We start from the raw sequence: 24832 nt of genomic DNA, 5'->3' as shown, positions 1-24832 counted from the left end.
ATTCGAGCACAAAAAATCTCCTAAAGGAAGGATATGCTCTTTGCTCAATAGGAACTTTGAGGAAAAGTACAAAATTTCTTCGATTAGAATTTTGGGTACTTTTAATGACAACGCCCAAATTGTGTTAAAATTGTGTCAAAAATAATCCATTTGACGTAATAAAAATGAGTGATTATCTTCCTCATTTTTATTACGTCACATAGATTATTTTTACACGATTTTAACAAATTTTGGGCTTTGCCCTTTTCAAAAATTCAAACCTTTAATATGTAGACTTTTACAGAACGGGTATTTTTTATTAGCATTTTGGAAGATATCAACAAATTATCGTCCATTGTTTAATACCTTAAGATTCCAAATAGTTTATTCATTCTCAGAAATAAATGTTTAGCTTATAACCAATATAAAGCTTCACTTAATTTCTCCTATATCCATGTGTTCTATTCTTTTCCTTTCAAAGTGTGGCTTCAAAAAACAAGATTCAGTTTGAATATTTCACTTTAAATTTCACTTTCACTATATGCCTTTCTCTCACTCTGCCTGGATGTAAATGGCTCATCTTTTAGAAGTTCAAAATATTTTTTTATATCAATCGAAATTGACGTTTGGAATCCTTGTTGGAAAGGTTTGGGCTAATTTCTAAGGTTTAAGAGTCAACCCTTAAAAGAAAGAATAATATTGGCACATAGAAATATACTTTTTGATTTATAATTTCAAAACATTATGCTTTTTAAAAGCCACATAATATCTTTGTTGTTATTTTTCCGATTTTAGTTCAATAGTAGAGGTGTCCTGCGAATATCATTTTCTTGAAAACATTTTAAAAATAATACAGAGTAAAAATAAAATGTACATAAATAAGTAATTAATTAGAGGGTAGTGGCTATGGATGTACTAGTATTTCTAGACTTGATTATACAGATGATTCGCTTATTATATGGTGCCAAATCGATCAATAAATAAATATCTTTAAAATCATAGTAATATGACAAAAACTCTATGTACAAATTTATCTCCATCTAAAAATCAACATCTTAAAAATAGACATACTAACATTTTAGTAACGCTTATAGAGCTGCTGCGTTTTCCAAATTGTGCCTAACTGTTTTAGGAATCTACATGCAAACTTTTATAGATTATAACGTGCCTAAAATAACTACCTATCTGCTATTCGTTACGTCTGGACGGACCGACGGACAGGCTTTGCTTATTACATGGTACCTAATTGCCCTACATCGTGCCCTCAAGATAACAGACAAACTTTTGTATGAAATATTTGTTGGACAACCTGGGACTATAATAATATTTCTATGTTTTCAGTGAGTATTGGTTGGATTTCTTGAACGAAGGGTTGCAGCCTTATTTTTCAAATTTAATTGGTTTATAGTTTTTTTTGTGTGACAAACGTTTAGTGATTAATAGTTATTTATCGAATAGTATTACAGACAGCTTTCCGTGGATATTAGAATGAAATATTATAAGATTAAACCCAGTTTTGCTAGCCTCGAGTGGCTGAAAAACTATACAAGATTTTTGAGTAATTATTTTAGTAGTGTTCGTCATTAACGTAATTTTATGCATGTTAGAATCGTCCCAGTGATTTCAAACCGAGCACAAGTTTCAATAAAGATTAATCGTGCTAGCAAAGCACATCTATAAACAATTAAAGCCTGTGAGTTCATTTAAAGTATTATGTGTTTAGTATTTTCAAATTAAATGATATTGGTTGTCCAATTTGATATCCATCCTTTGAACACAGTTAAAGTGTCTGACTGATTATGACGTAACAAAAAAAAATAGCCAATCATCGGCCTTTATTGACCAATGGTAAAATTTATAGTGGCCTCTCATTGGCTAATTTTTTTTGTTACGTCATAATCAGTCAGACACTTTTACTGTGTTCCCATCCTTTTCCATCCCTTTAACGGATGCTATTATCCTTGTTTAGGTCTACTAATAAAAGTGACTGCTATTTTATTAAAAGAAATTTATGTGTGTCTCAAAAAAGTTTATAGCAATTTTGCGAAAATTAATACTTATCATTATTTAACAGCGAGGCTACTTTATAATAGCACTAGCGGCTTCGCCCCTAGCCTCTAGGGGCTTCGCCCTATGAGGTAAGGGGAAGTCAACCCCCCCTATATAGAATTTGTTTTTAAAAAATAGGCTCTGCTACAGGCTGACGCCTTGATGCCTAGCAAAAAAAAGGGGGTTGGAGGATTTTTTGTTTTTTGGGGGTTGGGGTTGTCCCACCCCCCAAGAAAATAGCGCCCATAGCCTCTAGGGGCTTCGCCCTATGAGTTAAGGGGAAGTCAACCCCCCTATATAGAATTTGTTTTTTAAATATAGGCTCTGCTACAGGCTGATGCCTTGATGCCTAGCAAAAAAAAGGGGGTTGAAGAATTTTTTGTTTTTATGGGGTTAGAGGTGTCCCCCACCCCCTAAGAAAATAGCTTAAAACCACCACAGGACCAATAGGTATATAACCTGAAGAGTAGAATCCGATCGGTTCAGTGGTTACCGAGATCTTAAGCTTCAGACGGACGGACAGACATCAAGCTACTTTGTATTATAGATATACGAGATCCCTCGCTACAGACAAAAAAGCTTACTACTTTATATAATAGGATATTTCTATGTCATTGTCCATCCGTACAACTGCCCGAAAATCTGACCTACTGTCAATCTGTAAACATCAATATTCAATACATCAAATTGATTTTTTTATAAGTAAGAAAATTGCTTTAAATAAAACTCAAAGACCATTAGCAGTGTAATAAAGGGTGCAGCAAAGTAAGGCGACAGACTTTCACATATGTTTGCAAGGATTAATTCGTTACAATTCATTCATTCATATCATATGTATTTTTAAAACCATATTACTGTTTACTGTTCTCTAACAAATTTCTGATGCCATTCCACTAATGAACAAATCGCCCTTGTTTCTTTAAAAACTAAAATTTCTTGATTTATATTATTTAGGAATAGTTATTTCTCGCATCGTATTATAAACGGCTTTCCGCGGATATAGAATGTACTATTATGAGATTAAAACTAGTTTTTTTAGCCCCGGGGTGCCGAAGGCACCGGCTAAAAAAACTGGTTTTAATCTTATGATTGTACATTTTTATATTCGTAGCAAGCTGGATATAATACGATGCTAGACATAGTTTTTTCGTATGGATGAGAACCGGTTCCTTTCCACCGGATTCGAATGAATACGAGAAATAACTATCCTTGTTTCACTGTTTTTTTTCCATGTTTGACCAATCATGCAATGTTATTTTTCCAAATGACAAAATAATCAGATTGTCTTTTAGATGTGCAGCTAGTCTATAAGTTTATATGCTTTCGAATGATGATTCATAAGACGATTAGTACAATGCAAAAAGCAAAACATCTCCACATAAAAATGCCATAAAAATGTAAGTATTTTGTCCCGAATTTTGTTAAGACCTTTCTAGTGCTGTCAATCTAAATTGTTAATGGTCGTTTGTTTAATTGTCTGATTAACAGATCTACAGTAAAAATGTATATACATATAACTACCTCCCTCACTTTTTCAATGACCTTTTTCGTCTGCTACCAAATTGTTTCCTGGCGATTGGCCGTGTTGATATCCTCGACGCCATTGGTTGATTTTCAATGATCCAATTCGGAGTCAGCACAAGGATATGGCGAGATACAGTTATTTGACCCTTTCTCCCTCGAGTGTTTTACTCTATTATCTGAATTAGTGATATTATGGATGTTTTCATCCTTGTTTGATTTTAAATTACATTCAAGGTAAAAATAATAAGGGTTGGAAGTTATTTTTTCTCTTAAGGTCAATAACTTTCCCTTGTTTAATCTATAATTCACTTTGTCTGGCCGTCCGTATGTACGTCAGTCCGTCCGCCCGTAACGCTATGTTTTTTTTCTCGGATGGAATTTAAGATAGATAGCTGAAATTACTGGTAAAGATTCCCTTCACCAATAAACATTCAGTATACTATTTATTTTGTCCGTCAGTCTGTCGGTCATTCTTCAAAAGACATAAATTCTTATTTTTTTAGAAGGGTTTCGTGATTGTTAGATTTTGTGCATATTTATCTATCTCTTTCTTTCATTTTTTCATAACAACTGAGAATCTGCTCTATAAAATATTTTGGTCGTTGGTCCATTTTTTTGTGCTTCGCTTTTTACTTCCCCTAATATTGATAGCGTTAAACGTTTTGTTAAAATCAAACTGTCATTAATTGTTTTGTTTTTTAATCCTATTAAAAAAAAGTAGTAGGAGAAGGGTAGGTTCCTGGTATAATCCGTAAAGGTTATGTGTTATAAGTAAAAAAAAAGTAGTAGAACGATAAGAATTTATGTTAACTTTTGAATTTTTTTTGTCTATAGTTCTTAACAATAAGAAATACACATATTTAGCTGTGAATGTTATCGTTCTACTACTATTTTTAAGCCTTAAAACACACACCTTTACGGATTCTACCAGAAACCTACCCCTCTCTTCATTGTTTTTGGTCCATTAAGATCTTGGTAATCATTAAACCGATTAAGTTTTTAGATTTAGGTAGGCTTCATACAGGAATCTGGACTGGTTTTAATCTATTTAAATGGGAGATCGGACTTTGTTGTAAAGATCATAGAGTTGTCACGTTTTCTAATTCGTTACAAGAAGCATCATTAAAATCTATAGGACAATTCTAAGAAGCCTAAAGAGCGATCTGTTGCAGACAAACGGACGTGCAGAACCCAAATATGGATATATAAGCTTTGGTTTTAAAGAGATAATACTTTTCTATAGAATATATGTTTAAAACAATGATAGTTTATGTTAGAGTGTATAAAATCAGGGAGGGAGGGAGGGGATATTGGGCTGTTTATTTTACAAGTCTCCAAAGTTTTATTCGTTGGCTTAACTAATTTGGAGACAATTATTGAATTTTGATTGGATTGTTCATTAAGTTAGGTGTATAAACGTTTCAAACACTAATTGTAATCTTCAGAATGGGGTAATTTTGTGTATTATCATTGAGGTGTACATCAATTTATCAACCATTGTCTTATCCCTGATAGGGTAGAGAGTGTATAAAATATTAGACAAACCCTCCGAGCTAAAGCGATAAATTGTGGTGGGCTGGTCAGGGATATTAAGGGATAAGACACTGGAGATAAATTGTGGTGAACTGGTCAGGGATATTAAGGGATAAGACACTGGAGATAAATTGTGGTGGGCTGGTCAGGGATATTAAGGGATAAGACACTGGAGATAAATTGTGGTGGGCTGGTCAGGGATATTAAGGGATAAGACACTGGAGATAAATTGTGGTGGGCTGGTCAGGGATATTAAGGGATAAGACACTGGAGATAAATTGTGGTGGGCTGGTCAGGGATATTAAGGGATAAGACACTGGAGATAAATTGTGGTGGGCTGGTCAGAGATATTAAGGGATAAGACACTGGAGATAAATTGTGGTGAACTGAGCTCGATCTTTAAATCATTTATAGGTGATTTAAACCGGGGCGATTCATTTGGCGCACCATCAAATTATTAATATTAATCTTTAAATCGAATTTGCATGGGCGATTTGAATCGGGCAGTGGCGCGGGCCCGGCGCGGCAATGGCACTCACCGAGTGCCATTGCCGAACCAAATCGGGGTGATTTATTTAATAAATAAATATTTTTTTTTAATTACTTTAATATTTTATTGCAAAACTATCGTGAAAACATTTTTATAGTTATTTTTAAAATAAATTATATATTAATGTTTTATATATAATACCATACGGACACGGCATTTTATATAAAATACTTTACTGACACTGCTTAAGTAATAAAGTTGTACTGGCGCGGATCGATATTTTAGTGAGTGCGCAGGCGATTTAACAACACCGCGCCGAAAATCTTTTAAAAATCCATGTTTTATAGGCGCGCTATGGCTTAACACCAACGCACCTATGGTTCACCTCTGAATCGCCCCGGTTTAAATCACCATAAAAACGATTTAAAGATCAAGCTCTGGTCAGGGATATTAAGGGATAAGACACTGGAGATAAATTGTGGTGAACTGGTCAGGGATATTAAGGGATAAGACACTGGAGATAAATTATGGTGGGCTGGTCAGGGATATTAAGGGATAAGACACTGGAGATAAATTGTGGAGGGCTGGTCAGGGATATTAAGGGATAAGACACTGGAGATAAATTATGGTGGGCTGGTCAGGGATATTAAGGGATAAGACACTGGAGATAAATTGTGGAGGGCTGGTCAGGGATATTAAGGGATAAGACACAGGAGATAAATTGTGCTGGGCTGGTCAAGGATATTAAGGGATAAGACACTGGAGATAAATTATGGTGGGCTGGTCAGGGATATTAAGGGATAAGACACTGGAGATAAATTGTGCTGGGCTGGTCAGGGATATTAAGGGATAAGACACTGGAGATAAATTATGGTGGGCTGGTCAGGGATTTTAAGGGATAAGACACTGGAGATAAATTGTGCTGGGCTGGTCAGGGATATTAAGGAATAAGACACTGGAGATAAATTATGGTGGGCTGGTCAGGGATATTAAGGGATAAGACACTGGAGATAAATTGTGCTGGGCTGGTCAGGGATATTAAGGGATAAGACACTGGAGATAAATTATGGTGGGCTGGTCAGGAATATTAAGGGGTAAGACACTGGAGATAATTTGTGGTGGGCTGGTCAGGGATATTAAGGGATAAGATACTGGAGATAAATTATGGTTGTGCTGGTCAGGAATATTAAGGGGTAAGACACTGGAGATAATTTGTGGTGGGCTGGTCAGGGATATTAAGGGGTAAGACACTGGAGATAAATTGATTAACAAAACCCCAATGATGATAAATATATTTACATCTTCTATTGATTAAGATTTTTAGTGGAATTTGAACCAACCAATCAATCTATATTACAAAGTAGAACGATGTCTGTTAGTCTGTTTGTACCGAAGGATCTCGCTCACCACTGAACCGACCGGGTTCTCCTTTACAGGGTAGCTTCTCATAGGTTCTAGGAAGGTTTAGAACTGTTTTCTTGGGGGGTGGGAAATATTAGGTTCATCAAACCTCTTGGGGCAAAAACCTAGAGACTAGGGGCAAAGCCGCTAGTATACTAAAAAAGTAAGTTTTTAAGCGAGTCTTGGATTCCGGTATAATTTGTAGTCCCATGTCCCCCACTCCCTGTACTCTGTTTAGGACAGGAAAGGGTTTACTGGGATTTAGGTATTGAGGATCTTAGGAAATTTTCATTCAGTCCCCAAAAACTCGCTTTATTTAAAGGGGCTACAGGTAGGAGAAAAGCTACTGTGAAAATACTAAGAAATGCCCCTTAAAAGGACTCTCCACAGAAAAATCAACTTTGGATTTTTGAAAATCTAACCTGAAATTATTATTCTCTGTTCAATTTTAGGCATTTTTTGTTTTTGTGGCATCGCGATCGAAGCCCTTTGAAATTTTTTACCTCCTTTAAGTGAATCCTCCCGCCATTTAATTTGTGCTGCTTTAGTGATTTTTAGCTTCTATTTTTGCCGCCGTTGCCGCATTCATCGCCCTTCTCCGCCGCTACTCCGATATTCATCGCTTTTTAATACATGCTCCCCTCTCCCTTGTTCAGAAATAAAATGGAGGCTGGGGGTGTTGTGTAAAGCCACGTACGCAATGTATAGCGGAGTAGCGGCGGAGAAGGGCGATGAATGCGGCAACTGCGGCAAAAGATGATTATATTTGGCGGAGGCGAACACAAAATGGAGGCGGCAGGATTGTCCAGTCAAGGAAGAGGATAAATCGTAGAGCGGCCGGTTGCAATGGAGCAAATGTTCTTTAGCGGCAAACATATATTGAGTGGAGGAAAGTGTAGTATATATTGTTATAGCGGCAGTACAAATAGGCGGCGGACAAAATTTTCAAAGGGCTTCGATCGCGATGCCACAAAAACAAAAAATGCCTAAAATTGAACAGAGAATAATAGTTTCAGGTTAGATTTTCAAAAATCCAAAGTTGATTTTTCTGTGGAGAGTCCTTTTAAGGGTAAGTGACTATACCAATTTTTTTTATTTCATTATTGGTAGAAAATTTCAATAATTCAATACAATACATGTTTTTTCAGTATGGCTCAGAACCTGTACATATCCAGCAGATATCATGCGGTTTTAAAGCCCTCCTAGAAATAATTTTCTTGTACCAATGTGCCTAATTGTTCTAAGAATCATTGATTGTTGTAAATATTGTTTAAACTTTCCTACTTTATATAAGTAACTAGCGGCTTCGCCTCTAGCCTCTAGGGTCCAATCGGTTCAGTAGTTACAGAGATCTTAATCTTCCGACAGACAGACAGACGGATAAACAGACGGACAGATAGACAGTCAGACATCATTCTACTTTGTATTATAGATTAGCGGCTAATCCTCCAAAGGCCTTTGTTGGGGGCGATTTTTTTGGGAGGGTGGTTTTACCCTTCCCCAAAATAGTTATAAACCTTACCAGGACCTATGAGAAACTACTCTGTAATAGAGAACCATATTAGTTTAGCAATTAGTGAGATCCCTCTGTGCAGACAGAAAGACATACATCATGTTACTTTATTATTAGGATGATAGTATATCTTTATTCTTGAAAGATTTATATTAAAAGGGTTTACAATGGCTTAGCTTGTGCATTTTAAATCACATTTTCATTGTGGCTTAAATTTTATTCTTACATTTATATTTTCAACCTAAAATATTTCGAAACAATAAAGAAGATCTTTTTAAATTGTTCTATCTTTTTCAAACTTTGTATGATGATTCATGTAACAGTCAGGTACATTTTATAAAGTTTATGCATAAAAACATCTTTATAAACAAGTCATAAAATGAAAGTATGTCCATACAAAGTATCCTTTATTTCAGTACTAAAATTTATTGTTGCTCTATATTTGTAAATGTTTGTTTGTCTGACCGTTTGATTTGATGAGTTACGCTTTTTTTTAATGTTGTCATACTTGTCTGCTTAAACAAATTAACAAATTGACCAATTATGGAATTGAGTGAAAGTTACAAAATTATTTGAAATAAAGTGAATCTTTTAAGCACTCGAAGAAAACACCAAACTAGGATTTTCAAGTGACTAAAATACCGAAAATGCAACGCTAGCTAAACTTGATATTTGCATAATGATTTTAAAATAAAGTAACATGATGTATGTCTGTCTGTTTGTCTGTACCAAAGTATATTGCTAACCGCTGAACTATTTTGGGGGAGAGTACCATCATCCTCCCTAAAGAAATTGCCAAAAATACACTGCGTTGCAGATATTTTTGGCAATTAGATAAAATCATAAAAACATAACCAACACCATCCATGGGTGTAGCCGTTACTACCGCTAATTTTATAACTTTACATAAGTCTGTGACCAGTTTTTGAAACTGACTAAGGGGTTGATTTAAACGTTTAGCAGTGCATTTTGAGTATTTAAGTCGCTTTATAATCCTAGTTTACCATATCAATTGAGTGATTAAAAGTTTGACCTTATTTATAATCATTTTGGAAAGTTAATTCCCACAGCGGTTATATGAAATGTGAGTGTTTTTATAAAGTTTATCCTTATTCAGCCTAGAGAGAGAGTCTCAAACAAAGAGATATTACATTTTCCTTAATGGTTTACGTTGAAGGAGACGTTTAGTAATATAACAAATAAATTGAATAGATTTTACAAGGACATCCAAGAAAGGAGGAGGTGATAAAGGAGAGTTATCCCACATACATCTTACCTAAAGGATGATAATCTACTCTGGATAAAAACTATCAATGGGATATTAATCTTAATTACCATTTTGAAATTTTTATACAATAAGCTTTCGAAGATTTAAATCTTTTAAATTATTTTAAGTATAGTGTGTTTGTTATGTGTGAAAGTTGGATAATCTACTCTGGTTAAAATTACTAATAGAGTATTCATCTTAATTACCATTTTGAAAACTAGGCCTAATATGCTTTGAGAGATACAAATCGTTTTCCATTTAATTATTTTACCTATAGTGTGTTTGCTATGTGTGAAAGTTTGATATTCTACTCTTGGTAAAAACTACTAATAAAGTATCCACCTTAATTACCATTTTGAAAACTAGGGCTAATAAGCTTTCAGATATAAGGATTATTTTGCCCCTTCAATTATTGTACATATAGTGTGTTCGCTATGTGTGAAAGTTTGATAATCTACTCTGGTTAAAAACTACTAATAGAGTATCCATCTTAATTACCATTTTGAAAACTAGGGCTAATAGGAAATATGGATATATTGCCCCTTAAATATCTTACCTCTAGTGTGTTCGCTATGTGTGAAAGTTTGATAATCTACTCTAGGTTTTAAACTTATTCTTCAATAGAATTTCACATTTTCTCTTATCACATTTTTTTTACTTTTCTTTTGTCCTTGAAAGCGGGTTTGTTGTGTACTTTTAATTCTAGTCAACAAATATGAACAAGGATGTCAACATCTATTATAGCGAAGCTTAACAGAGACTGTCAAAAGAGCTTTAAAAATTTAATTTCTAACATTATCTTAGAAGTGTGAATTAAATTTAAATATATCTTAAAATTACAGAAATACAGAATGATGAATTAGGTACCTTAGCTTATTACGTCGTGCCTAATCTTCCCAGCAATTATTATCTTAAAATGTAGTGAATTGGATAATTACCATTTTATACCAAAAAAATATATTTTGTTCAAAATTATTGCTACGCATTATAGATTGTACCTAATTAATACAGAAATCATCTAGTTACAATGTACATAGAAAAGCTTTTAAAACGTAATGTATTTAGACTTTTATTGTAACTTCGTATTTGATATACCCTACTCATAGAATAGTTGCGCTATTTTAAATAACATAATGGTATACGGGTAAAAAATTCCAGAATTCAAAATAAAATAATTTTTTGCAGAAAAGGTTGGGTGATTATTTTCAACGAGTATTCTTGCTTAAAATAATTAGATAATAGATAGGCCGATAAGGTTTTTCCCAAAAAATCCTTATTTTTGTCCTATGCAGTTTTTTTTTCTTTACAAAGAAGCTTAATATATGTCAATAGGGAAAAACTAATTGGGACTTTTTATTAAATTCTAATTTATTATCATTATTTTCAGACTTAATAAAATGTCCAACAATGTATGCAGATCTGTAAATATAAAGGTATTATAATCTTTTCAACCAATGATGACAACATCCACAAAAGCGAAGCAATGAGTCATACAGACAAACGCACGTTAACGCTTAAAGATTTTGATCTGAAATCTTAAACCACAGTTTAATGTCATAACGTCTCAAAATTGCTTAAATACTGGATTCAAGGACATACTTACACATATTATGATTTAATTAAAGAGATGGTTTACTTTTAAAATTTTGCTTAGTCTTCCTAGGAGTTTCAAAATCAATATAATAGGATATTTTAAACATGTAGAAAAATGTTAATGTCAAAAAACTTGAAAATTAAACATGTAAAGATGTGTAAATAGTGTGGTTGATGATGAACGTACAGAAATATCCTAATACAAGAGTAGCTGCGCTAGGGAGGGAGCGGATATTGGGCATTATATTTTAATAGTCCCCAAAGTTTGATGATATTTTTTTCTTATACATAGGCTCAATAACTTTGGGGACTAGTATTCAATTTTGAATGGTTGGTTTCCAAACGTTTCAACCATTTATTGTATTCTACTGAAGGGGTAATTTGTGTATCATCATTGGGAATTTTACATCAATTGTCTTGTCCCCGGCTAATAATATTTTTGTTGTTTAGGGCATTGCAGTGAAAGCGACCTATCAGTGCAACGTGTGGGTTGGAGGTAGGAATTATTCTATGCTATAAAGTACTAGCGGCTTCACACCTAGCATCTAGGAGCTCTATACTTAAAGGAAGGGTATAAAAATAGTCAAAAACCATCCCAAGACTCAAATCTAAAAATCAAATAGTCTAAAACAACTCCGCAAAATATGCAATAGATACAAATTAAATATTATGGTTATGATGCATTTTTAATTTAAAACACCTTTCAAGTCATAGTAAATAGTAATATTGAGAGAAGGAAAATAGTTATTTATCGCATCGTATTACAGACAGCTTTCCGTGGATATTAGAATTAAAAATTGTATGATTAATCAAAATTGGTATCAATCTTATGAACTTTATTCTGATATTCGTGGAAAATTTCTGTAATACGATGCTATACATAATTTTTCAGTATTGCTGAGAACCAGTTCTAATCCACCGGATATTAATCGGTTCCGAAGCTATACACTGGAAAAAGCAATTATAAATTGACTTTGAAAAGTAAAGTTTAATCAACGATCCCATTTTAGCTACTCACTCAGACAGAGTTCTAACATACACACATAAAAACCATTACCATCCATCCTGTAAAAAAAGGGGGAGGTAGGTTGTGCTAAAATTCCGTAAGGGTGTGAGTTTTAAGACTTTAAAATAGGAGTAGAACTCTTAAATTTGGTTGTTCTATTTTCACTTTATACCCCATTAAAGCAACTGCCATGCCAAATTTAAAGTTATACTATTTTAAATTCTTAAAACTCACACATTTACGGAATTTTAGCCCAGTCTACTTCCGCCTTTGTTTGTCATTATGTTAGGATGAAGTCATAGTCTAATCCTGTGAATTATTTGTCAGACGTTTCCAACTTTTTAATCAAGAATAATTTAAAGTACTTAAAGCCGTAAAGCCAACGAATAAGCTAATGCAATTTATAATCGATTGGCTCCTCCCTCCCTGCATTTATTAGAGTAAAACACTAGAGGGAGAAAGGGTTAAATAACTGTATCTCCCCATCGCAACCACCTTGTGCAACCTTTCTATTGGGTCATTGAAAATCAACCAATGGTGTCGCTGATATTAACACAGCCAATAACTTAGAAGCAGACGAAAGATGTCTTTGAAAAAGGAAGTGAGGTAGTTGTCTGTATATACATCTATACTATATCTGTTCTGCATTTAGAACAAAAATGAGGAATGCAGGAGGGATATGAAAATGGTCGATGAAATAATCTTCCTCCATTTGCAAATAACATAACTCTAACTTTATTACAATTTTTACAGGGAAAGTAGAAAAAATATTTAATTCTTAAAACCAACAATATTCATCTTCCAATGACAGACATTCGTTTTGGAGGAAGATTCAATTATAGTAAACTATCTCATATCTTTCTTTCTTTCTTTGGTTAAAATGAATGAACGCCAAGACAAAACTATTGCGTCAAAACAAACTTTTAATTTCATTTTAATCTGAAAATTACTTTTGATTTTGTTTGATATCAAATCTCAAGGTAAAGGGGTCCTGTCTGATTTCAAGTAGGAAAGCTACTCTATAATTTGAAATGCCCGTCCGTCTGTCTGTCTGAAACGTTATTTTCTCAGCTCCATGATAGACGGGTGTCCGTCGTTCTAAAGGATTTTTGTGACTATATATGAAAGAATAGGTATCTTTATCCTAATTTTTAAATATGGTAAGAGTATGAAAATTAATTTCCAGGTAAAATAATAACTACCCTTTTAGTTTCTTTCAAAATATCCTCTAATATATGATTCGCTACTTATGGATTTTGTCATCCTTTATTGTTTCCTAAGCTTTGTGGAAACGAGAAAAATTACTTTCTCGTATTCATTTGAATTCGGTGGATAGGAACCGGTTCTCATTCATACGAAAAAAAACTATGTCTATCATCGTATTATATCCAGCTTTCTACGAAAACCAGTTTTTTAGCCCATGCTTTCGGCACCTCGGGGCTAAAAAATAAATCTTATAATTGTACATTCTATATCCGCGGAAAGCCGTTTATAATACGATGCGAGAAATAACTATTACCAAATTAGTTTACCGTGTAGAATAAAAATAAACAAGGGTGACATCATCTAGGAAGGCGAAGCTTAACAGAACAAACTACCAAACGAACATTTGTAAACACAAACTTCTAGATTTTGCCTAATTATTTAAGGAATCATTTACAAAGTTTATAATCCTTTTCTTTCCACAACACCCTCTGTTTCCATGCAATACAGCCAGGGATCTAAAGGGATAAGAAAACTACCGATAAATTAATGTACATTCCCAATGATGATACTTAAAATTACCCCTTCTATTGGTAACAGTCCTAAAGTTGTTAAGCCAACGAATAAGAAACATTGTTATAAAATTTTGAGGACTAGTGTAATAAACATCCCAATGTCCCCTCCCTCCCCGAATAAAGCCCTCATTAAAACTATTATTGTATAAGCAATGTTATCTGTAAATAAAACATAAAGAAACAAAACTTTTATTTCCCTCTCGAGGGTTGTAGGTATTAATGGATATAATAATACTTGGATGTTACACCAGATTTTCATGTTCTCAATCTCTGATCAAATGAAAGTTGCAGTAGGGTAAAATTACGATACCCCCCCCACCCCACCCATCGACCCAACTTTATTCGATCACCTCCCCTCCTTCTGGATGAATGAACTGACCAATAAAAAGTTCCATATTAGCAACCTAAATTGACGAAAAATTTTCTCCTTTCATGATATCCACGTATTTTCTATATCCATTTAGGTATTATGTTGTAGTTTATCATACGATACTACCAAAATTTAATGAGTAATACTTTTAATAATGATAGTTAAAAGCGCTATATTGATCATCCTCTAGGATTTTGAGCGATAAGACAATAGACGATAAATTAATGACATCCCCAATAACAATAAACAAATTTACCACTAATAACAATGTTCTTACTTTGCTTTTAAGTTTGTTATCTTTTACGGTTTCCAAGATAGTAGGAGGGGTGAAATAAGCCCCCTCTTAAGTTATAAGGATCTTCCCCCCCCCCCCCCAACCTCGTAATATGAAAAATGAGAGTTGACAAATAACTGAAGTCTTATGTAAGTACTATAATGCTAACTAATAAAAGTAGTTGTAGCCATTAAACATTTTATACATTATTAACCCCCCCCCCTTACCCCCATGGGGCATTGTGTAATATTTCTAATCACAACTTACAAAAGCCAAATTTTAAGATTAGATTTTTATTCAATTTTATAGGGGTAATATATTCTATAAATAAAAATCATTGACTACAGAGTAGCCGTATTTATTAAAATATCTTAAGGGATAAGACAATGGATGATAGAATAACAACATTCCCAATGATGAAATCTGAAATCTGTTGGCAGGGGTAAATTTTGTTTACCCCCCTCCCAAAAAAAAAAAAATTTACCCCCGGGTGAAAAAAATCGTTTGGGGGGGGGGGGGTAATCCCCACTTTACCCCCCCCCCCCTTGGACGTATATGGAAGTAGCCAAAGTTTTTAGGCCAACGATTAAGATGACGTGTAATTTACAGTCCAATGTCTCCTCCCTCCCCAGAAAATATATGCATAGAGCTAAGATTGTAAAGTGCGGAATTGGTTTGTATTAAAATATATTAATCCAAGCCGAAATAAAATTATAAATAAAAGGAATAACAATGATGATTTTGTTTATAAGTCGCACTGCCATAACAAACTAATATAGAACACTAGCAGATGCCCTTCTAGCATCTAGGAGCCCAGCAATTGTAAAGGAAGAGATGGACAGGAGTCGAAAAATAGCTCAAAACCATTCTACGAGTTAGATTTAAAGGAAATAGACTGAAACCATCCGGGCTCCTTCAAACTTAAGATCGTATTACTTTATATTATAGTAAAATTACAAAAGCGAATTAAAAAAAAGTCTAAAATAGTTATTTCTCGTATCGTATTATAAACGGCTTTCCGCGGATATAGAATGTACAATTATAAGATTAAAACTAGTTTTTTTAGCCCCGTAGTGCCGAAGGCACGGGCTAAAAAAACTAGTTTTAATCTTATGATTGTACATTTCTATATTCGTAGAAAACTGGATATAATACGATGCTAGACATAGTTTTTTCGTATTCATGAGAACCGGTTCCTATCCACCGGATTCAAATGAATACGAGAAAGTACCTATATGTATCATTTACATTTTATTCGAGGATCTAAAGGGATAAGACAATGGCCAATAAATTGATGTACATCACTAATGATGATACACCAAATTATACCTTCTGTAGATTACAATTAGTGGCTGAAACGTTTGGACACTTAACTTAGTTAAAAATTTAATAAAAGTCCGCAATATTTTTATGCCAACGAGCTACAAAACGTTGTTATAACATAAATAAGAAAACATTATTATAAAACTTTGGGTACTAGTGTAATAAACAGCCTAGTGTCCACTTCCTGCCTGGTGTTTTTAGACTGTCGATATATCGTTACTATGTCAGTCTTGATCACTCTTAATGAAAGCATATATATATAGTCGACATAAGTAAAAACATAAGTCCAACCGCTGCATTTTATACTTAATTATGCTCCATATTAATGGGAATTGTGACAAGAAGTTTCAGCCTTTTATCTTTTACATGAGCCAAGAAAATGAGTTGTGAAAAATAAAAGTGTCTAGAAAGCTGCCCACAAGCATATATATCAAGTTTTAGCCTTCTATCTTTTATAGGAGCCGAGAAAATCGTGTTTTCCCCACCTTGTCTCTTACGGACAGACGGACGTACATTTGAAATTATAGAGCAACTTCGCTACTAAAAATGTTTTTCCTTCACTCTATAATATTAACATTTCCGTCATTTATAGATTAGATTACAGGGCCGGTTTATAATTCATACAATCATTTAAAAGTAACACGATGTCTGATTTTCTCAAGTGGGTATGTCCAGAAAGGTCTCGTAAACGGCTAGAAAGATTGGTAATTATTATCAGTGGCGAGCACAGCAATTCTCTATTGATATTAGTTTATCATACAACTATCGACTACGCCCCAAGAGTCCTCTAGTTACATAGCAGTTAGCGAGATCCTTAGGTACAAACACACAAAGACAAACAGACATTCTGTTACTTTATTATAAGGATATTTGTAATGTTTAGTCAAGTATAAAAGTTAGGTATAGTAAGTCATTAAAATAGATTTATTATCCATTTTAATCTTATTAGTAAAATTCTGTTTTTAGTAGCTAAGAATAATTATTTGAAATGGAGTTGTAGATTTAAACTCATTTGACTACTCCCTTCAGACTAGCAGTATCTACCCGTACTTTTTAATTGGGAAAGGAAAAACTAAGAAAAAATATCAAAGGAGGGGGGGGGGGGGAGAGGCTTGATTAAAATAGAAATTTTGGTTAGAAGAGAAGGGGGGAGGGGGGTAATTTATGCAGGGAAAGTTTAGCAGTTGGGAGCGGGAAACTAAAAACTGTTATGTTGAAACATTTGCATTCTTTATTTTAAGGGATTGTAAATTGTTGTACCCTCCTTCTTATATTTAACAAAATATGAAAACTTTGGACACTGCTAGTTTGGTTGAAATCTCCAAACTTTTAAACTTTTTTTGTATCTGTACCTGAAGATCTCGCTAACAACTAGACCTTTATGGTTTTCCCTTTAAGTCCAGCTTCTTGTAGATCCAGGGTTAGTATATAACTATTTGGGGGAGGTTATCTCCTTCCTCCGAACAGAAATCCCATTTGAAAATAAGTTCCAACCCCCCAACCCCCCCCCCCCCCCAAAAAAAAAGATTATGCATTAAGATAAGGTTTTTCATAGTACAGCCTAATATCGCGATCCCAACTGTTTGGCTTGGTTACCTCAAACTAAGTGAGGCTAAATTCAATAAATGAGAAAAATCCAAGTTGTTCCCCCCTTACTGAGAGGGGATTGGAGGGGGGAGGGGGGGGAGGCTTATTAGGGTGGTGGGGGGGGGGGGAGCTGTGGGTTGTTGTCCAGCTAGAGAAGTCTAATCCTTAATTTCATTTACTAATTAGTTTACAAAAATCTAAATCATAATATAAGAAACACTTGCAATTATTTAATTTTTTTTAATTCATAGGAAAAACATTTTGTTTTCAATTTATCATCAAATAAATTATTAATATTGAGGCAAAATGCATGGTTTTATGGACATAGTTTCATAATGCAATTGTTGCTATATGTTTCAAGAAAATACAAAAAGGGTAATTTGTTTTGAAGATCTGACTCTAATTTTAATTCACTATAGAGGTGTTTTCACATTACAGTAGATTGTTCTTGTTACTATGTAAATATTTTATTTGTCAATTATTACCCGTGTTTTAAAGTAAATTAAGCTCCTCAATGATGTGAATGTTGAAAAAAAGTTTCAACGGTGTATCTTGTATAGGAGCCGAAAAAATCACGTTTCTCACTTACCATGTTTGACAGACAGATGGACAGACGGGCAGACATTTCAACTACAGAGAAGCTTCGCTAATAAAAATCACAGAAAATAAAACTTCTACAAAATATAAAAATACTAAAAAATATAATCATAACACTTTGTATAATTGAATATCAACAAGTAAAAGGGCTGTAGGGGAATTTATGTTTTTGTTCTATTGTAAGTAAAATGAAAGGTTAACACTCTTACTTGTCACTCTGTAACATACATTTCTGATAGATATAGTAAGTAGCTAACATTAATATTTAATTAATTAATTTTGAGGCATACTAATAATCTTTAAAATACGCAGAAAGCTAATACAATGGGATAAACAACTATTACTGAAATGTTTAAACAGTAAAAAGTTATGATAAATTAACTAAAGTGAAACAATAGTCTTTTATTTATAGATTTATTTCAAAATATATTTCGGTGAACATGGCACCCTCTTCAGTCTAGTGCAGTTTTGCTAGGTGAATGTGTAGATGGAGTGTACTAAATTGCCATTTCTTGCTATCCTACGCGGTCATACGGGGCACATTTTTGCTCTCAGTTTTCATAATTTGAGAAAAGTTTAACAATATATTGTAGCGAATTAGATAATCTAGCACACATCGCTTTGATCTTATAGAGAAAATAAGTAAATCAAATAGCAAAAACTGAGGTCTGAAATGTGTGTCACCCCTACAACACTCCAAATGACCGCGTAGGACCGCGAGAAAAAAACAATTTATTAGACTCCATCGAATATAAAAATAAAATTTTCGACAAGGCCAAATTGCTGCAAAATTGTGTCTTTTTTAGCGGTTTTCTTTCCCACTTCTCCTCTCATCTCCCTTATTTTTATTACGTCACATGATTTTTGACACAATTTTGCAGCAATTTGGTCTTTGTCAAATTTTCTGCTGGTTTGTGGGGAAACCTTTACTTGACTCGGCGCCGCATTGTTAAACCAACGAATCTAATTTTGTTTCTGTAGTATGGAAACTTGGAGTAGTTGGAAAATGCATTTTACAAAGTGAGGTGGAAACCATTTTCTTAATTTCCCTTTTTTCCTATGTAAATTAGTTTTTTTTTCGGGTTAATTTGTTGTTCATATTGAATCTAATAAGTACTTTGATATTTCAAAGAAATATACCAATAAAAAAAAGTGATTTATGAATTTAAATAGTCATAAAAATATTGACGTAATAAAAAAAACTTTTTATGTTTTTGTTTTAAATTTTTAAAGTTCCATTTTACTTTTAAATATTTTGTGTAAAGTTAAAAAGCCAAATTTAAATATTGCAGTATTAATAAGTATTATTAAGTTTAATTTATGGTTAAGTTTATTTTGCATATTATGTTAATTTATTAATTCAAATAATCACAAAAATAACTTTTAAATAACATTTAGAACTAGAATTAATATGAGATAAGAAAAAAGAAGGTGATTTTATTAGCTTTTTTCTTCGTTAAGTTGGGTGTTGGGTTCTAGTCAAATGCTCTTATAAAGTCAAACTTTTCTTTAATTGTTAACCATTTCATATCAATACAAAGTAGCTTGATGTCTGTGTGTCCGTCCCTTAAGATCTCGGTAACTACTAAACCGATAGAATTCTACTCTTTGAAGAATATACCTACTGGTCCTTTGGTGGTTTTATGCTATTTTTTGGGGGGGCGGAACACCCCCAACAATTTCAAAAATGAAAATTCCCCCCCCACCCAAAAAAAATATTTTTAGGCAGTTGCTTTACATTTATTGGCAGCACCAGAATTTTTTTTTTAAATTACCTCTATAGGCTAGGGGCGAAGCCGCTAGTGCTCTTATAAAGTCAAACTTTTCTTGGTTGTAAGCCATTTCATATATAATGTATTTGGTTATAATTTAGAACGCTTTGACTTACGAAGAGCATTTGAAAACAACCCAACACCCAAATTTACGGAATTACGCCAAAAATATCCCTCTGTTGTTAAGATAAAATAAAAGTTGTAAAACTTGCTTAAAGTTAGAGTAGATATTTATGGACTAGAAAATATTCAACATCAGTCAATAAAGATACATTGAAAAGTATTAATAATTTGGAAAGACAGAGGGACAAATTGAGAGACATAAGGACAGACAGAGATAAGGGCATAAGACAAACAGACAAACATTATGACAGAAAGACAAAAAACAAAAACACAAAGAGTGACATCGCTACTAAACAAGGATGACAACATCCATATAAGCGAAGCTCTGAAACGGTAGGACAAACGAAAACTAATTCTTGTAGAGTGTCAGAACTGAATATGCAAAATATAAATATAAAAGTTTTGACAAAATTATACGTATATTTTTTGCAAAACTTCTCAAATACAGAATACTGTTTAAGAACATACTTACATTTTTATAACTTGATTATAGAGATGCTTCGCTAATAATATTGTACCTTGTTGTAATAGGAATCAGTACTCCAAAAATCTGATCATTTGGATTATTATATCACATAAAAATTTGTTGTTAAAAAGTTAAAAACCAACATGTTTAAAATGGACGTACGGATATTCTGGTAGCGATTATAATAGAGTTGCTACGCTTTCTAAGTCGTACCTTAATACTACAGGAATCATCGTACAAAGTTTGAAATGGATAGAACAATTCTAACATGCCTAAATTAACGAAAAAAGCTATCCGTAACGAACGGACGGACAAACCCTAATTATAGAAAAGCTTCGCTACTAAAAACATGAGTGTTAATAAATGAAAGATTGGCATATTGCAATATAAATTTTGAATGCATATAAGAATGATTACGATAGAGGAAGTGGAAAATGAAAAATATTCTTTAAAACAATTAATAAGAAAGCATAAATAAGTATAGACTTTAGTGAAAAACTTGACTAGTACCCAAAGTTTTCAAACACCTTATACTATTCCATGCCTAAACCACTGGATAATATATCATAGTTCATTGGTCAAAATTAGCAGTGTACATAATATTAAACGAAATATCTTAATCTACATTAAGTCATTAAGGGTGACTTTGTTTATAATCATTAAGGATATACATCAATTTATCGTCCATTGTCTTATTCTCTAAGATTCCTGCTGAATTGATGATGGTCACTCTCATGCAGTTTGCATCGTATTATAGACAATTTTCCGCGGATAGCAAAAATAAAAGGTATATTCCAGTTTTTTTAGCCCCAGGGGGCCGAATGCCTGGGCAAACCAAAATGGTTTTAATATTATGATCTTTATCTTATTATTCGTAGAAAATTGTCTATAATACGATACATGATTTTCAGCATGGCTCAGAACCAGTTATAACCCATTAGATCTCAATAAGATTCAAAGCTATACTGGAATATTAATTACTATCCTGGAAAGGAAATATTTGGTATTCATTGAAATGCATGGAAATGAAAAATGGGAAGTAATAATACAAGTTAATATATTCATATCAGGGAGGGAGGGGATATTGGGCTGTTTATTACAATAGTCCCCAAAGTTTTATAATAACGTTTTCATTATTCGTTGGTTTTGGAACTTTGGGGACTTTGAGCTGAATGTTCAAACGTTTCAACCTGTTTCGGAACGCAATCCTAGCCGTTCTCGAAATCTTAATCTCAAGCCCTCCGAATGACCAACATGTGAAGTTTACAAATGTGTATTTATTACCATGAAAACAGTGAGTCTAAAACAAAAATATAAGAATTAAATACATAAAATTAATGATTAATATTTTTGTAACATCGAGGTTGCGTGATTTCAATTTAATAAAAAATATGAAATTTCTAAAAAACTTTAAATTGGCACGAAACATATTAAATCGCATCAGAAATTGATAATTTTAGATTCAAATGATCAATAAAATGAAGGAAAATATTCGTATGATAAAACTTAGCAGTTAAATGGTCTATTTATTGAAAAATTAATGTTTTAAATTTCTTCATAAATTTGTACCATTCTACGCTTATTATTAAGAATTAAAGATAAATTCTTACCACATATGATGTCAAACTAAGCAGGAAGGCTTATTTGAGATATTCCACACTTCAGAGCGCATGTATATTCAAGCAATACATTATTTTCAATCACGTAGCTCCTCACGTGGGACTAATCAAAGGAAAAGTGCGCGTTTCTTTTGTCCGTTTACAAGCCACGCGCCGCGCGGAGATAGTTAGGAATGCCGCGTAACACACTCATTCTCTAGGAAATTTGGTGTAAGGAAACAGGGATTAATGGGTTCGAACTTGCCAGGGAATACAAGAAATACATACCGAAACACACCCGTCTATTCACTGGGAATCGAACACAATACCTCATCTTTGCAATATGCGTGCAGACAGTGTCCACGAAATCACAATCTCACAACACATAAACCACAAGAGTTTAAAATGTCGTGGCCATCAGGCCTAAAATCAATTATGGTAATTTACGAACACCACAATAACTCAAACCGACTCCACTACCACATAAGGATAGGAATAAGGAATGGGAAAAGCATTCAACATTCATGAAATGCACATTTACCACTCACACATCTCATTAAATCATGGCCTCATAATCTCAATTAAAATTAGAATTACAGACCATGTAATTGCGAATACATGAATTAATAATCAATAGTACCTAAACTTTGATTAGGTACCTACATAATAATAGGCAAATGATTTTTATATTAAAAATCGCATCAATAATTAAATAATCAACTCAAACTTTTTTCATCAAAAGAAAGAAAGATTAAATAATGACATTTTTTCTACTAAATCTTTTTGCTAGAAAAGAAAAGTAAATTTCATAAAAAACTTCTCAATAATTAGAATTTTTCTCCGGTGGAAAAATACTCGTGCTTACATCTAAATATTTTTAGATAAGATAAGTAAGATCCTTAAAACTAAACATGTTTTAATAAAATAGATACTTAAATCTAAATAAAATATGACTGTAAAAATCATAAAACATCGGAAAATTAAAATTTCATAATTTTAAATCTTCGTGAATCAAAATTGCGTAAAATAAAATTGCAGTTGAAATATGCAAATTAAATTTACCAAAATAAAACAAAAGCTCAATATAAGAAAAGAACTTCTCTAAATGCTGAGTTTGCAATTTCTCTCTGTTTTGAAAAGAAAGCAACTTATACGTATTCAAACAGTCATAATTAAGGCAATTTGGGGCCTCAGTTAGAATGAATCCCTCAAGATACAAACTAACAAATCCATCAAATATAAATAATTGCCATGTTCCAGCTATCCTGTCGGACGTTATGTCTTTCCATCACAATTTTTGATACTGCATAATTTCCAACAGGATTTCTGGCGCAGGGCTGCATCAACTTAAAATAAACATAATTAGTGATGTTAAATCAAATTAAAATAACAAAGAATCATGAAATAATTCAAAGAAACTTTAAAATCATCAATCAAAGCAATCGAAATAAAATTATCTTATGCTTTAGTTTTGCCGTTCTGCGGTATGTCTGGCCGAGGAAACAGAGCTAAGATACACCGTAGAGCGGTCTTATTAAGCTTAAATCTTCGAAACTCAAAGAATCTACTTAATTCAAGGCGAAAAAAAATCTGCATTTTTTCTTTAGGTACATCGGTTCAAAGGTAAATAGTAATAATTTTAATATGCATGTAATATTAAATTATTTATGTGATTGTAATAAATCATAAAGAAATATTTAAATGATGTAAAACTCTCATTTGTTAATTTCTTATCATATCAAATTTCAATCCAACAAGGATAAAAACGTTTATATCTGCGCAGGTACCTAGGAAATTTTCCGCGAAAAAATCCTTGGTCCCGGAAAGACTTAAATCATTGAAAGAACTTGCGTAAACGTATAAAAAACTTAAGTTTGCATTTCAAATGAAAAAAATCTTGCATCAATTTGACAGTTTAAACGAAATTGTATCAAAATTTGCGTTACTTATAAATCTTAAGAAATGATGAAATTACCCATTTCTTTCTTAAAAAAAATACATTGAAGCAGTATTTTAATATATGCGATAAAAATGAAGGTAGAGTTAATTTAAAATATGCATAGTTATCTTAAATTAATTCTGTGGCATTCAGATAAAATAATAATCAATATTTTAATAATACCATACATCGTGTTCATTATTATAAATGCTTAAACATGAACGAAAATATATGTACCTAGGAAAATAATTGCTAAAAGTATTTTCTCAAGGTTTAAAATTGTCCGAAATCGCTAGGTACGTATATTACTACGAATCTCTGCTCTCGGAATGAAAAAAAATCTTTACGCGTGGATTAATAGGAATCCCAGCTCCCGGAGTGAACAAAAAAAAACTTTTGTACATGAATTGTTAAGAATCTCTGCCTCCGGAATGAAAGAAAATCTTTGATTTGCTTACAAATTTAAACAAATATCTTGATTTTTTGCGATAATCTTTTAAAATAATAATGAGGAATATTTTAAACATTATCATAATAATATTACATGTTGTTTTCTTTACTTTAATGCATTATTTCATATGAGAATCTGAGAAATAACATTTTTTAAGTAAACGTGAACCATAAAAAAAAACTAGAAAATAATTTGTAAA

General features: G+C 32.8%; 1 protein-coding gene across 1 annotated transcript in view; it reads left to right on the top strand.

Annotated features, from left to right (window-relative positions):
- The first annotated feature begins 11147 nt into the window (after positions 1-11147).
- The window catches only part of LOC145305201 (cytosolic carboxypeptidase 6-like), a 119118-nt gene continuing 105433 nt past the window's right edge, over positions 11148-24832 (top strand). Inside the window, exons 1-2 of the mRNA XM_080146762.1 lie at positions 11148-11189; positions 11800-11845. Of these exons, the coding sequence (XP_080002888.1) occupies positions 11154-11189; positions 11800-11845 (82 nt within the window). The 5' untranslated portion in view covers positions 11148-11153. The remainder of the gene's footprint in view (positions 11190-11799; positions 11846-24832) is intronic.

Source organism: Acartia tonsa, chromosome 14 (assembly GCF_053477335.1).
Source record: "Acartia tonsa isolate MP-2025a chromosome 14, ASM5347733v1, whole genome shotgun sequence".
In the NCBI taxonomy this organism is placed as follows: Eukaryota; Metazoa; Arthropoda; class Copepoda; order Calanoida; family Acartiidae; genus Acartia; species Acartia tonsa.
Note: the sequence above shows the minus strand (reverse complement) of the source record. Positions and strands in the feature narration are given on the sequence as shown.